Source organism: Varanus komodoensis, unplaced genomic scaffold, assembly GCF_004798865.1.
Source record: "Varanus komodoensis strain SLA01 unplaced genomic scaffold, ASM479886v1 scaffold79, whole genome shotgun sequence".
Lineage (NCBI taxonomy): Eukaryota > Metazoa > Chordata > Lepidosauria > Squamata > Varanidae > Varanus > Varanus komodoensis.
The window spans coordinates 2680937-2696647 of NW_025336467.1; the positions used below are offsets into that span (position 1 = coordinate 2680937).

The 15711-nt window shown below is 45.6% G+C and overlaps 1 protein-coding gene across 6 annotated transcripts in view; it reads left to right on the plus strand.

Annotated features, from left to right (window-relative positions):
- Window positions 1-15711, plus strand: part of DOT1L (DOT1 like histone lysine methyltransferase) — a 124231-nt gene that overhangs the window by 40083 nt on the left and 68437 nt on the right. For all 6 annotated transcript variants that reach the window (XM_044453385.1, XM_044453384.1, XM_044453389.1 and 3 more), the window contains exons 2-3: window positions 13711-13754; window positions 15000-15074. In XM_044453385.1, coding sequence (XP_044309320.1) covers window positions 13711-13754; window positions 15000-15074 — 119 coding nt within the window. The remainder of the gene's footprint in view (window positions 1-13710; window positions 13755-14999; window positions 15075-15711) is intronic.

Consider the following 15711-nt stretch of genomic DNA (forward strand, 5'->3'; position numbering starts at 1 on the left):
GAGCCATCGCATACCCACCTGGGAATCTTGCACAGCTGATAGGTGGGCACTTTCCATCATTAGGGATGACTGCAAAATTGAGTTTGAGTCCCTACCGCCTCTCAGATTGGTCTGCACAACCTTTCCATCACCTGTTCTGATGGAAGAGATCACTACTTTACTACTTCACTTTCCTCCCAGTGCGTCAATCCAAGCTTAAACGTGGGTTTTACTCTCGTTTATGGTACTGAAAAAAGAGTGTTTGGTGGCTGATATTAGACTTAAGAAGAGTAAACCAATACATCAACCATAAGAAATTCTGCATGGTTTCTCTTCAATCTATAATGCTGCTATTAAGGGAGGGAGGTTGGTTTGCCTCCACAGACTTGAAGGACGCTTATTTACATATTGCTGTGCACTCCAATTACTGACACTTTCTATGGTATAAGAGCAAAACAGAGTCCTGTGAGTTCATGATGCTGCCATTCAGATTATCCACTGTCCTGAGAGCGTACACTAAGTATGTGGCACTGGTGTGTGCCCATTTAAGACTCAAAGGCGTACACATCTGCCCTTGCTTGGATTATTGGCTGATCGTGGCTGGTTCTAAGCAATCGTTAACGAAGTCCATAAACGGCAGCATTCTTGCTTTGCAGGAATTGGACTTATGTATTAATGCAGCGAAATCTGTTTTCATTCCTACGTAGTCCATTCTGTACATTGGAGTGGTGCTGGACTCTCAATCAGCTCAGGCACATCTGTCAAAAGACCACATGGACAAACTGTTACGCTCAGCGTCAGCCATCAGATCCAACTTGAGAGTGTCGGCGTGACAATTTCAACAACTACTCGGACACACAGCATCGACGGTGTCTATGGTACAATTTGCCAGGCTGCACATGCAACCTCTGCGGTTATGGTTCCTAAAGACCTTCCATCCAGAACAGAACTTGCTGTTCTGATCACAGTATCTGCCAGCCTCATGTGGTGGGCATGAGAGATGCATCTGTCACAAGGACTTCCATTCCAGCTGGTGGAACCGATGGCCACCATTACCACCACGGACATGTCACTCACAGGCTGGGGCCCCCATTCTGAGGGACTCATGATCCAGGGAACATGGTCAGCAGCAGAATGAAGGTGACGCATCAACTATCTAGAACTGTTAGTGCTTTTCAAAGGACTCATAGCCTTCCAAACTGTCCTCTCTGGCAACCATGTCCAGGTTAACTCGGGCAACACCACAGCGGGGTTTTACATCAACAAACAGAGAGGAAAGAAGTCATCGACTCTTGCATGTCTCACCTTCAAAATTTGGGATTGGTGCATTATTCACAACATCACTCTTGTGGCCATCCATTCGCAGTTTCATGGTGGATGCCCTAAGTTGATCGGCATATCAACCACACAAGTAGAACTCACTGGTTGAGTGTTCACAAGACATTTTCAGGGTTTGGAGCTGGCCGTCAATAGACCTATTTGCTATGGAGTGGAACTTGGTCTGCAGATATTATTGTTCAAGAGCAGGGATCGAAGGGGGACACCTTCTGCCTATGTTGGAACAGGACATTCTTTTATGCATTCTGACTGCATCACCTCATCACAGGAACCAGTGAGTGGCCACACTTGGGCGATCTTGGTCACCCCATGGTGGCCGAGACAACCGTGGTTCCCGTCAGTCCTACTACCTGTCCACCAGCATAAACAAACATCTACCCCATATACTGGACTTGCTGACTCAGAGCCACAAAAGCATCACTCATCCCGAGATTCCAATTCAGATGCCTCAGAATATTCAAAATGAACACACACTTAGTCCATCAAGCCAATCTATACCGTACCGTCTGTGCCATCCTTGACCCTGTTACTCTGTTCTGTCTCAACTCTGATTACCTGCAGATGGAATGCTCAGGACCATACTACATGGGATCAAATGCAATCAAATCTAATAAGATCTACCTCTGTCCCAACTAGTTTAGGTTCTGCTGCACTGGATCCGACGAACTTGAATCCAACAGGATCGAATCTGACAATGACCCAAACCATAGATTACACTCATGACTAATGCATGACAAGCACACTAAACTTAGACTCTGGCATTCAACAAATCCTCACGGCTTTCCATACACCCAACACGAGAGGATATTATTCCGCCAAATGGGCAAAGTTTAAACAATTTGCTACACTCCATTTGATCAGTCCCTCTTCTGCATTGGTTCTGAATACAGTGGTACCTTGGCTCACAAACTTAATCCATTCCAGGACTCTGGTCATGACCCAAATTGGTAGAAGGCCAAGTTAAATTTCCCCATAAGGTTCAATGTAAATAAGGTTAATCCGTTCTATAACTATTTTTTTAACCAGAAAAATGTGAAGCAAAGTGACAAAGAACAACAAAGATCATGGCCATCTCCACCCCCCCGCTCCCGCCCAGCACAACTGTGATCATGCCTGTCATCCCTGCATGTGCCCGACATCCCAGTGCACTGGAGGGGAGGGAGAGATGGGCGCGAATGTGGGCACGCCTGGCGGGGGGGGGGAGATGGGTGCGATCATGCTGGAGGGGGAGATAGCCAAGATCGTGGTTGTGCTTCTGCAGGAAAGATGGGCGCAATCACGGGTGCGCTCCTGCAGGAAAGACGGGCACGATCTTTGCCATCTCCCCCCCATCCCTAGCATGATTGTGGCCATCTCCCCACTTGGGATGGGGGAGATGGCTGCAATCGTGGCCGCCACCCAATGCGGAGTTCACGACCTAAGTCAAAAATTGTATGAAATTTTTGTTCGTGACCTGATGTGGTTGTGAACTGAGGCGTTTGTGAGCGGAGGTGCCACTGTATTCTGCAATGCTTGCACTTGATGTATGCTTCTGGACTAAAACCCACATCAGTATGGGTGTATTTGTCAACAATCTCTGCATTCTACGGACTGATTGAGGGGCACACAGTCTTCTCTCACTCCCTCTCACTTCATGAAAAGACTGATGAATCTCCATCCTCCAGCTTGTTCTGTGGTTCCTCCCTGGAGCCTTTCTGTAGTATCATATGTGCTAATGAAGCCTCCATTCAAGCCTCTGGCCACTGTAGATCTCCAGCTGCTGTCTTGGAAGGTCTCTTTCTTGGTGGCCATAAGCTTGGCATGGAGAGCAAGCAAACTGTGCATTACGAGTAGACTTTCCATACTTGACCTTCCATAGAGACAACGTTGTTTTATGAACTGATCCTTCATTTCTACCCAAAGTGTCTTCATCTTTCCACATTTATCAAGAGATCGTCTTACCAGCATTCCTTCCTTCCCCGTGAATGGACATTGAGACGACTCTACACACTCTCGACATCTGCAGAGCACTTTCATTCTGTCGGTTCTGAACAGAGGACATTGGCAAAACAAACCATCCTCCTCATGAAATACATGGACCATTCCAGAGGAACACCCCAGAGATTAGCCCGTTGGATCGTTGAGAACATCAAGTTGGCATATGAACTTCCTCCTTGCAATTAGCAGTCAATCCACGAGCGCATACTACAAGGGCTATATCAACTGCTACTGCACTTCACTCAGGACTTCCAACTGAGGAACTGTGTAATGTCTTCTTCCCTATATGTCCCCCTCCTGCCCTTTAAGATCAGAGGCAGAGACTCTCCTCTAGGAACCCTCTTTGAAGGAGGTTAGGAGAGCGAATACCTGGAGGAGGGCCTTCTCCATGGTGGCACCCCGATTGTGGAATGTACTCCCCAGAGAGGTTTGCCTGGCGTCAACATTATATTCTTTCTGATGCCAGGTAAAAACCTTTTTACTTGCCCAGCATTTTAGTATTTAAATATTTTAACTGGTTTTTAATGATCATGCTTAGTCACATTTCACTTTATTTTATTATGTTTGTTGTATTTGTTCTGTTTTGATGTTATGTTAAACATACCTTGTAAGCCATCCTGAGACATTGTTATGGACGGGATAAAAATATTGTAAATAAATTTTTTAAAAAGCAGTAACCTGGTCTACACTGTCCACATTTATTAGACATTAGAGCGAGGAAGGGTTGCTCTTATAGAAGGGCTGTTCTTTCCTCCATACTACAATAACTGCAACATCAGTGAGGTCTCCAGCCATCGCAACTACAACACTGTGGACAAAAAATAAAAAATAAATGCACTCTGTTTACATAACACTGCCTTTCATAATATTGATAATACTGTATCTGGGATATGATAATGTGTATAATTGACAAACTGCTAGTAGTACAATAACGTGCTATGCATGGTGACTATACAGTGGTACCTCGGCTCACAGACTTAATCCATCCCAGGACTCTGGTTGCGTCCCAAATTGGTTGTGAGCCAAGTCTAATTTCCCCATAAGGTTCAATGTAAATAAAGTTAATCCGTTCTGTAACTTTTTTTTTTTTTTAAATCCACAAAAATTTGAAACAAAGTGACAAAGAGCAACAAAGAGCAACAAAGATCGCGGCCATCTCCCCTCACCAAGCACAACCGTGATCACACTTGTGCAGGGAAGACGGGCGCGATTGCGATCGTCACCCGATGTAGCATTCATGATCTGAGGCAATTTTTTTCTGAAATTTCTGCTCACGACCCGATTTGGTCATGAACTGAGGCATTTGTGAGCTGAGGCATCGCTGTACTCACACCCAACACCTCCCACCACTGTTGACGTAATGCTTGCCAGTCACCCATAGATGTGTGATGCACGGAGACCACGATGAAGAAAAGCAGGTTGCATACCTGTAACTCTAGTTCTTGGAGTGGCCATCTGTGCATTCACACAACCCACCCACCGGCCCCCACACTGACGCCGGCGATTACTGATGCATGAGACATGGCAACTGTGTGGCTCCATTACTGAGATTATATATAATGCCACAGTACAATGATAGTGTAATCTGATGGCAAACATTGGTCTCAAGTGGAGCTGACAAATGGCGGGAGCCCGCCTGTTATATAGGGCAGAAGTGGGTGGGGCTCCTGTGGGGAGTTCTGGGCTAAGCTAGAAAAATCTTCTTGAATGAGGCACTGCACAGGCTCAGCACCCATATATGTGAATGCGGAGAAGAGCACTCGAAGAACTAGTTACAGGTATGCCACCTGCGTGTCCTTTTAGTGCTTGCTGCTGCAGAAGCAGGACTTTGGAACCCCTTCTCTTGCCATAATGGACAGGTTGCGCCTATGAGTGCATTCTCAATGCTATCTAAAGTACTTCTTTTGTGACGTTAAGATATGTGTCTCCCTCCAGCTTTTGCTGGGACTGCTACTCCAGGCTGAAGGAGTTCCACAAAACCTTGAGAACTGCAGGATTTGCACTCCTGCTCTAAGCTTTCAGGGCCTGTGCTGGGCAGTAGCTGGCTATCAACCTGCCACTATTCCTCCAGTTTTGCCTTTTAAAAACAAATACATGTCTTGTGTTGCACGACGCCTTGAAAATACTGAAAAGTGGGTTTGGCATATTTCGATAAATAAATGATGGCGAGACTGTGATGCTCACTTGGACCAGATCACAGACAAGGAGCACAGAACCAGAATGAGGTGGAGGACCGAACTGTCCCCCTCCAGTGTGAGCTGGCTAGCATCCCGTGGGCACCCCTTTGTCCTGCTCATCTGGGCTTTCTCTGCTGAGCTGCAGAGTTCCGTGCCCCCTTCAGCATGGAGTGGTTACTCAACTGGCACTGGAAGGACCAGCCTCTTCTCCCAGCACCAACCACGTGCCTTGTTTTGTGTGCTATTCTAACAGCAGGGGGTGGGGGGTGGCACACGCAGTGTGAAGTAACCCAGCCATCACTGAGCGGCCCCTCCTCCCAGATCTGGCTTGATCTCCAGACTTCTGCATTCCCACTGGTCTCTCCAGGAGAGGGACTTGGCCTCCAGCCCCTAAGGAGGATCTTGGGTTGACCCCATCAGCTGGCTGGCTCAGACTCACTGGGCAGACATCCTGCATCCCTTCTACATACCATGTATTGCAAGCTGCAATGCTTCAAAATGCTGGATAAGACGGTTGCTTCTCTTAGGAATCATCTGCGTAACTCTCTTGTACGTATATTACTTTATACAGCTCTAGAATGTTCCTACATCTTGCCTTTCAGCCGTACTGTTAATGTACATCCCCCATGTGCACACATATGGTAACTGAGGGTATAGTTTCATGTGTGTTCTGACCTGCGTGCCATTTCTCTGTGTGCACATGCCTGGCGTGTTCGTGGTATCAGATTGCCACGGCTACTCTGGAATTAGATCGTCATGAATTCTTACTTGAAAAAGTTGTGGCAAACCATGTGAGTCCTCTTGGGGTAGAACAAGGCAATGGAGTGGCTGAAGATCCCGCTGATTACAATCACCACCTGCTTGTTGTCACGTCTGTGTGCTGTGTATGGAAACCTAGGGCTAATTTTTGCTCCAAATTAGAACCAATTTATAAATATTGTTAATACTATTGAAAACTGAATTGGGGTTGGAGGATTAAGCAAGCAAACAAACAAACCAATAACCAGTAGCCTTCCCTGCTGGACTGGTGTTCCCACCAAATCAGCTGGATTTCAGCTCCCATCATTCCCAAATAACATGGCCTTTGAGAATCGCCACCAGCTATGTTTACTGAGAATGATGGGATTTGTAGACCAATCCTTGCAGAATGCACCAGGTAAGAGAGAGCTACAGTTTATAGAGGCAGATGCAGCGAAACCTTTAAAAGTATTTGTATAAGCCCTCAAGAGATGGCAAAAATAAGCTGCCGATGTGATGGGCTCATCTCTTCCTCTTGATATTCCAGCACCGTAGCCCATATTTTTATTTTATGGAATCATTTGTAACTGTTGTAAATACGCCACTTCCCACCCTGATCAGGATTGATGATGTGTTTCAGAGATTCAAATCACTGGTTTTTGTTTTTGTTTAGATGCAAAGTCATGCCCGACCCCATGGGCAACGTTCCTTCAGGCTCTCCTGTCCTCCACCATCCCCCGGAGTCCACTTAAGTTTACGCAGACTGCTTCAGTGACTCCATCCAGCCACCTCATCCTCTACTGTCCCCTCCTTCTTTTGCTTTCCATCGTTCCCCGCATCAGGGTCTTCTCCAGGGAGTCCTTTTTTCTCATTAAGTAGCCAGAGTATTCGAGCTTCAGCCTCAGTATCTGACCTTCGAAAGAACAGTCAGGGCTGATTTCCTTTAAGATTGACAGATTTGATTTCTTTGCAGTTCAAGGGACTTGCAGGAGTCTCCTCCAGCACCACAATTCAAAGGCCTCAGTTCTTTGGCGTTCGGTTTTCCTTATGGCCCAACTCTCACAGCCATACTTTGCAACTGGGAAAACCATAGCCTTGACTATACGCACTTTTGTGAGCAGGGTGATCTCTCATTCTGGTTCCTGAGTCCAAGCAGAACAGAGCACATCAGGGCAAGCTGCCCCAACTGGTCTAGGGCCTCTGGGATACAAGAAACCAAGCTTCCAGGGAGCGAGTGAACAGAGAGAGCCAACAGGAGTTCGGCGGAGGAAGTCCAGGAGGAGATCCCTAACATTTCCCCCCGTTTTGCTTCTCTTCCTTATTTTTACCTTAAATCCCCTGCTGCACTTGGTGGCTCAAGCAAAGCACCAAGAAGACTCCACAGTGGTGGCCTGCAACAACTGCAGCTGCCGCACACTCGTACCCCTATGACAGGAAAACGTGAGAGCACTGGAGCAGCACATGTCCATCCTCTGGACAATAAAAGAAAACAAAGAGCTTCTGGACAGAGTGGAGGAGCTGCAAAATGTAGGTGTAGTCCAGAAGGAAGAAGAGCACCTGCAAGCAGAGGAGGCAGAGGAAAACCCTGAGAGAAGGGAAAATGAGAAAACTCACAGGAAGAGGTTGACAGATGCAGAAGAGCTAGAAAACACTCCGTGCCCATGGAAGCAGTGGAACTATCGAACCGCTTCGAGTTGCTTGAGGAAGAGACGTGTGGGAAACCCACTGTAAAAGAACCACACAACACACTAAAAAACTCTTTTACAGACAAATGGCCAATCAAACAAGGAAAAAGACAGCAAAATTTTCAACAGAAGGAGGTGAGTGCTAGTTGTGGGAGATTCCCTCTTGCGCAGAATGGAAGAATATGTATGTCGCGATGACCCAGAGAAACGCCAAGTTTGCTGTCTCCCTGGTGCCAAGGTTCAAGATATAACCAGCAAGTTCACACAACTCGTACGACCCACTGACAAATACCCCTTCCTTCTCTTTCACATGGGAACTAACAACACTGCTATAAGAAATTTTGCTGAAATAACATCAGACTTCAAAGCTCTAGGGAGGAAAATAAAAAACACTGGGGCCTAGATAGTCTTCTCCTCAAGCCTACCAGTATGTGAAAGAGGAACTGTTAGATAAAGAAAAATCCTTCAAGTGAATGACTGGCTATGATGGCGGTGCCTTAAACAGAGATTTGGATTCTGGAACCACAAGCTCAGCTTCCTGGAAGATGGACTATTGACATATGAAGGCCTGCACCTCACAAAGAACAGGAAGCAGGTGTTCGGCCACCACATGAAAAACATCATCAGGAGAGCTTTAAACTAAAACCTACAGGGGAGGGAGATATCCAGCATGGGATACCATCACCTGGCAAAGATTTATATATTTCAGCAGAGAAAAAATCTCAAGCAGGGCCCAGCATCGGTCTCCCCAAAAAGGTAGAAAGAAAAACAGAGCACATCAAGAATGAACTTTGATGTCTCTACACCACTGCCCAGAGTATGGGAAACAAGCAACACAAACTTGAGCTCATAATACATGAAGGAAATTATGGTCTTATAGGAATAACAGAAACTTGGTGGGGTGGCTCACATGACTGGACCTCTACAATTCATGGGTACAGCCTGTTCAAGAAAAATAGAAAGGACAAAAAGGGAGGTGGAGTTGCACTGTATGTGAGAGACACATATATCTGCACAGAAATTTAAGAAAAGGAACTTAGTAGCCCCATTGAAAGCATCTGGCTAAATTTAAAGGGAGCAAAAAAGGAACGAAAGAAAGAAAGAAAGAAAGAAAGAAAGAAAGAAAGAAAAACACAGTTATTGGCATGCATCACCATCCACCCAATCAAAAAGAGGACAAGGATGCAACCTTTGAATAGCAACTCACCAGCATTTCCAAGATGTCATTATGGAGGACTTCAGTTTCCCTGATTTATTCTGGGAGATGAATTCTGCCAAGCATGGCCCCACCAAGAGATTCCTGACATGTGGTGCCAACAATCTCCTCCAGCAGAAAGTAGAGGAAGGAATGAGAGGATCAGCACCCTCGATTTAATGCTAACTAACAGGGAAGGGGTGGTGGACAAAATAACAACCATGGGGACTCTGGGGGAACGTGACGCTGTGATACCTGAATTCTCAATTGTGAAGGAGACAAAGGGTAGATGGAGCCAAGCAAGCATCCTGGACTTCAAGAAAGCCGACTTTAAGAAACTCAGAAAAACGATAAGCAACACATGGCAAGTGGAAAGGTGTCCAAGAGGGGTGGGAAATCTTGAAAAAGAAGCTTCTCAAAGCACAACTATGAACAACTCCATCAAGAAAAAAGTGTGGAAGACAGCAGAGGAAGCCCACGTGGCTCCACAGAAGGTTAAGTGTCAGCCTGAAAGAAAAAAAGAACATGTACAGGAAGTGGAAGCAGGACCAGACCACGAAAGAAGAATATAAACAAATAGCAGGGAATTGCAGGACTTGCATCTGGAAGGCTGAAGCAGAGAATGAACTAAGAATAGCAAGCAAGGGATGCGAAGCACAACAAGAAAGCCTTCTTCAGATACATCCAGAACAAAAGACATGAGGAAGAGAAGGGTGTCCAGCTACTTAAAGTGGATGGCAGAGTGACAACAGATGACAAAGAAAAGGCAGAGGCGCTCAATCCCTACTTCGCTTCCGTCTTCTCCCACAGGGAAATCTGCAATCAAGAGGAAGTTCCAGCTGGAAGTGAGATATGGCAGCTCAAGATGGACAGGCAAATGGTCAAGGAATACCTAGGTGGAATAAACACTTTCAAATTTCCAGGGCGTGATGAACTTCATCCCAGAGTCATAAAAGAGCTAGCGGAGGAACTCTCAGAACCACTGGCTATTATCTTCGATAAATCTTGGAAAACAGGAGAAGTGCCAGGTGACTGGGGAAGAGCTAATGTTGTCCCTATCTTCAAAAAGGGGAAAAAAGATGAACCTGGTAACTATAGGCTGACATCAATCCCTGGAAAAATTCTGGTGCAAAATTCTGGTGCAAATTATTAAAAAATTCATCTGCAAGCATCTTTAAGATAATGCAATGATTAATAGAAGCCAGCATGGATTTATCAAAAACAATCCTGTCAGACAAATTTAATCTAATTTTTGACTGGGTAACTTACCAAATGGACAAAGGGAACACTGTGAACATAATCTACCTAGACTTTAGCAAAGCTTTCGACATAGTGCCATAAGACATTCTGATAATTAGCAAAAACTGGACTAGATGGAAAACCTCATAGGTGGATCCAGAATTGGCTGCTAAATCGGACACAAAGACACCTTCAATCAATGACACCTTCTCAAATTGGATGGAGGCAACGGGTGGGGTGCCACAGGGTTCAGTCCTGGGCCCAGTGCTCTTCAACATCTTTATTAATGATTGAGATGAGGAAGTACAAGGAAAGAGAATCATATTTGCAGATGACAGAAAACTGGGAATAGCAAACATCCTAGAAGACAGAATGAAGATCCACAGTGATTTTGATAAACTTGAATACTGGGCAGAAAGCCACAGAATGAGATGCTGTAAGGACAAGTGCCAAGTTCTCTATCTAGGAAAGAGAAACTAAAGGCATCAATGCAAGATGGGGAATATGTGGCTCAACAGAACTGAACAAGAAAAAGATCTTGGGAGTAATTGTGGACAACAGGCTAAATGTGAGCCAGCAATGTAATGTAGCCGCCAAAATGGCAAATGCTATTTTGGGATACATTAACAAAAGTATTACTTCCAAATCATGAGGAGTAGTTGTTCCTTTATATTCCTCACTAGTCAGACCTCACCTGGAATAATGTGTATGGTCCTGGGCACCAAGATTTAAGAAAGATGCAGGTAAATTAGAAAGGGTGTGGCGGAGGGTGTCAAAAATGATGCAGGGTTTGGAAACGCTGCCCTGTGAGGAAAGGCTGAGGGAACTGGGCATATTCAGCCTTGAGAAGAGAAGACTGAGTGGGGCATGATATCTCGCTAGAAGTCCTTCAAGGGGTTTCCCAAAGAGGAAGGTCAAGATCTCTTCTTGGTGATGCCAGAGCATAGGACACGGAATAATTAATTCAAGTTGCAGCAACCCAGTTTCAGACTGGATATCAGGAAAAGGTTCCTCAGCGTTAGAGCAAGAAGACAGTGGAACCAGGTGCCTAGAGAGGTGCTGGGCTTTCCTGCACTGGAGACGTTAACAAAGAAGCTGGACAGCCACCTGAGTGGGATGGTGTAACTTGGTGTCCTGCAACAGCAGGAGGCTGGACTCGATGGCCTTCATGGCCCCTTCCATCTCTTCTATGATTCTATTATTCTGCTTTTTAGTATGCTGCCTATATTTGCCAGAGCTTTCCTCCCAAGGAGTAAGTGTCTTTTAATTTCTTGGCTGCAGTCCCTGTCTGCAGTGATCTTGGAGCCCAAGAAAATAAGATCTCTCACTACCTCCATTTCTTCTCCATCTATTTGTCAGGAAGAGATAGGGCTGGATGCCATGATCTTAGTTTTGTTAATATTAAATTTCAAGCCAGCATTTGTGCTCTCCTCTTCCTCCTGCATCAAGAGGCTCCTTAGTTCCTCTTCAGCTTCTGCCATTAGTATGGTATTGTCATCTAATTTCAGGCATCCGTTAGAGTGGTATGTTATTTCTGCGCAGCTGAGGTTGTTGACATTTCTCCCAGCAATCTTAATGGCCACTCGTGACTCATGTACTCTTGCCTTTAATGTGCTCTGTATTGAAGTTAAATAGGCAGCGCAATTATATACAGCCTTGCCATACTCCTTTCCCAATTTTGAACCAACCAATAGTTCTCCCTTTTGCTTGTTTATCCACATAGAAGTTTTTCGAGGGACAAATAAGATGGTCTAGTACTCCCATCTCTTTAAGAGCTTGCCACAGTTTGTTGTGATCCACACAATCAAAGGCTAAATTTGGCAGAGTTAATGAAGCAGAAGTAGACGTTTTTCTGGAACTCCCTAGCTTTCTCCATGATCCAGCATATGTTGGCAATTTGATCTCTAGTTCCTCTCCCTTTTCAAAATCCTGCCTGTACTTCTGGTAGTTCTCGGTCCACATACTGCTGGAGCCCAGCTTGTAGGATTTTGAGCATAACTTTGCTAGCATGTGAAATGAGTGCAATGGTGCGGTAGTTTGAACATTCTTTGGCATTGTCCTTCTTTGGGATCGGAATGTAAACTGACCTTTTCCAATCCTGCAGCCACTGTGGAGTTTTCCAAATTTGCTGGCATATTGAGTGTAGCCCTTTAACTGTATCATCTGTTAGGATTTTGAATAGCTCAGCCGGAATGCCTTCTCTTTCATTAGCTTCGTTGTTGCTAAGACTTCGCAAGGGCTATTTTACTTCACACTCCAGGATGTCTGGCTCAAGGCCAGCGACCACACCATTGTGGTTATCAGGAATGTTAAGGTCTTTCTTGCATTGTTTGATTGTATAGTATTGTTTGTATTGTTCTTCCCTTAATATTATTCTTTACAACATCGGACTTTCCTTTCGCCACCACCTTGATTCACAGATCTTCCATTTCAGGTTCCTATGGAGTATAGATCTTTGCAGCATCGGACTCTCCTTCCACCACCAGATACATCCGCAACTGAGTGTCCTTTCGGCTTTGACCCACTCGCTTCATTCTTTCTGGTGCTACTAGTACTAGCCCTCTGCTCTTCCCCAGTAGCACATTTGATACCTCCTGACCTGAGGGGCTCATCTTCTGGCATCATATCTCTTTGCCCCTTGGTACTGTCCATGGGGTTTTCATGGCAAGGGTCCTGGAGTGGGTTGCCATTTCCTTCTCCAGGGGATCACCTTTGGCCAGAGCTGTCTGCTATAACCTGTCTTGGGTGGCCCTGCATGGCATCGCTCATCACTTCATTGCACTGCGCAAACCCCTTCACCACGGCAAGGCAGTGATCCATGAAGGGGTCAAATCAAAGAAAAAGGCTAATCCAAATCATTGATTTAAATCAGGTTTCTTAAGGTTGTCGTTTCATATGGAAGGCAGGTCAGCCATGAGCTGCCAGTGATGACGGCTCTCTCTGACATGCTGCTGGAAAAGGTGAATGGAGACATTGTGCGTCTGACCCACTTGTGGACTTCCCAGAAGCATCAGATTGGCCAGAGTGGGAAGCAGGTTGCTTGGCTAGATCAGCTTTTCTTCAGATCCAGCAGGGTTCCTCTGAGTCAGCTCTGGCATGTAGGTTCTTTAGTAAAGCATGCTGCTGGGAGCAGCCAGCATTTATTCCTCAGCAGAATCCATTCAGGTTGGCAGCATTGACATGAAGGTTTTTTTTAACACAGCCTCCTGGTGATAGTCAACATTACTGGCATTTATTTTGCAGGAAACAGGGTGCACTGACTAGCTACCACTAGAGCCTAATCAATTCCTTACACTTTCCCTGTCTGTAAAGAGTTGTGCGCTTTGTTGGCCAACATCCCACTGGTGTTCCTGAGGTCACTTTTTGCTGTTCTTTGTTTCAGGACAAACACCATGATGCTGCTCATGAAATCATTGAGACAATTCGGTAGGTATAAGGGCTGCATCCAAGGAGACTACAGGGAATGAGTCACCTGACAGTGAAGAGGAGAGATGTAGAATGAAGTCCAGGATTGTATTCTTGTTCTGTAATCACAGCATCTTGCAATTTGGATCTGTTTCTCCAGTGAGACCAAAAATAGATTCCACTTCCTGGTTCCTTCCCTAGCCCCTCACCCTCTTGATGCGTTGGGCTACAGCTCCCACCCTCTTCAGCCCATTTTGACTTGGGAACATGGGAAGACATCAGGCCACATTTCTTGCTCGGCTTGCCCTGCGTTGGCTACTCTGACTGGACCTCCTGGTCTTCAGCAGATGCCTTTCCCATTGGTGGCTGCTTTTAACTAGAGGCACTGGGGATCAAACCTGAAACCATTTGCAGAACAAGCAAGCACTCTCTTGCTGAGTGGCACCCAAATCTAAGTGGTCCTTGACTGAGACAGTCCATGTAGCGTAGCATTACCCACTTTCCCGCAGCTCAACACGATTCTTTAGCTTAGGGATGGACAACTTGTGGTCCCCCAGATGTTTTGGCCTATAACTCATCCTCATCATTGGCTTGACTGGCTAGAGCCTGTGGAAGCTAGAAGCTCAAGCACCTGGAGGACCACAGCTTGTCCACTCTGACCCTAGATAGAAATACTAGGGATTCCATCTAGGCTCTGCTGGATGCATCATCCATGCCCTTTCAAGTTCTGCACTGCAGGAAAGGTTGCAAAATAAGTGAGTGTTTACTATTGCAGTCTAGTAATACTGGTATGCTTTACACAGTGGTTTCAAGGAGGTAAGGTTGCATGAAGGGATTTGAAACTCACTGTATAAATGGAAGCTTGAATCTGTCTCAGGCTTGAAAATAGTCTGCTCACCTGTAGCAAGTCAGAATGCTTCTGGGTCATCCAAGTAACCTTTGACCGGGTTCTCCTGTAATAGCTGCTCCTTGTGGTGTTTAGCCCAGGAACTGAAGTGGCTGAGATGGGGCATGTGCTCACTGCCTCCCCTTTCACAGTGACAGCCAAACTCCAGGTAGTGAATTGATTGGGTTAAGTAATCCAGGAATCGCCATTATGTTAGAACTGAGTCTCTGTTTTCAAGGCTACCAGGAAGCTGTAAATGACAGTTCTTAAATATATTTGGACAGGCAAGTGACCTTTTAAAAAAGGACAGGAAAGAAAACAGGTGGGGTTCACAAGGGATTTGTTTGCACCAGGTATTTATTCTCGTGTTTGTTTTTCAGGTGGGTCTGCGAAGAAATTCCAGACCTCAAACTTGCTATGGAAAACTATGTGTTAATTGACTATGATACTAAAAGGTGAGTGGAAGACTCTGGCTACTTCTCCCCTGGAGCTACCTGCTCTACCAGGGCTACATGAAGCATGCTTAAATAGGCCTTGTGAATTGTGGATATAATTATGAAAAGAAAGGTTAAGCAGCAGTGACAACCGGGCAAGATAGAGTAATTCAGTGCTTGACAAGCGAGAGGCAGATAGACCGGGCCTCTGATGTTGGAAGCAGCGTTAAAAGTGAATATGAATATTTCTCCCATACTGGAGACGTTAACAAAGAAACTGGGCAGCCATTTCAGTGGGATGGTGTAACATGGTGTCCTACAACAGCAGAGGACCTGATGGCCTTCATGGCCCCTTCCAAGTCGACTATGATTCTACCTATTATATTTATATCCTGCTTTTCCCTTATAACAAATTCAAAGCACCTTACATCGTTCTCCCCTCCTGCTCTCAATCACAACAGCAACCCTGTGAGGTAGGCTGGGCTGAGAGTCTGTGACTGGCCCAGAGTCACTCAGCTGGCTCCATGGCTGAGCAGGGACTAGAAACCAGATTGCCTGAGTTGTGCTGTGTTGTGTTTGTAGGTTATAAATGCAGTGGCTGTGTTTATACACAATGGTAAGCCAAGATTCCTGGCTTCCCCTGAATGAGCCATGTGCT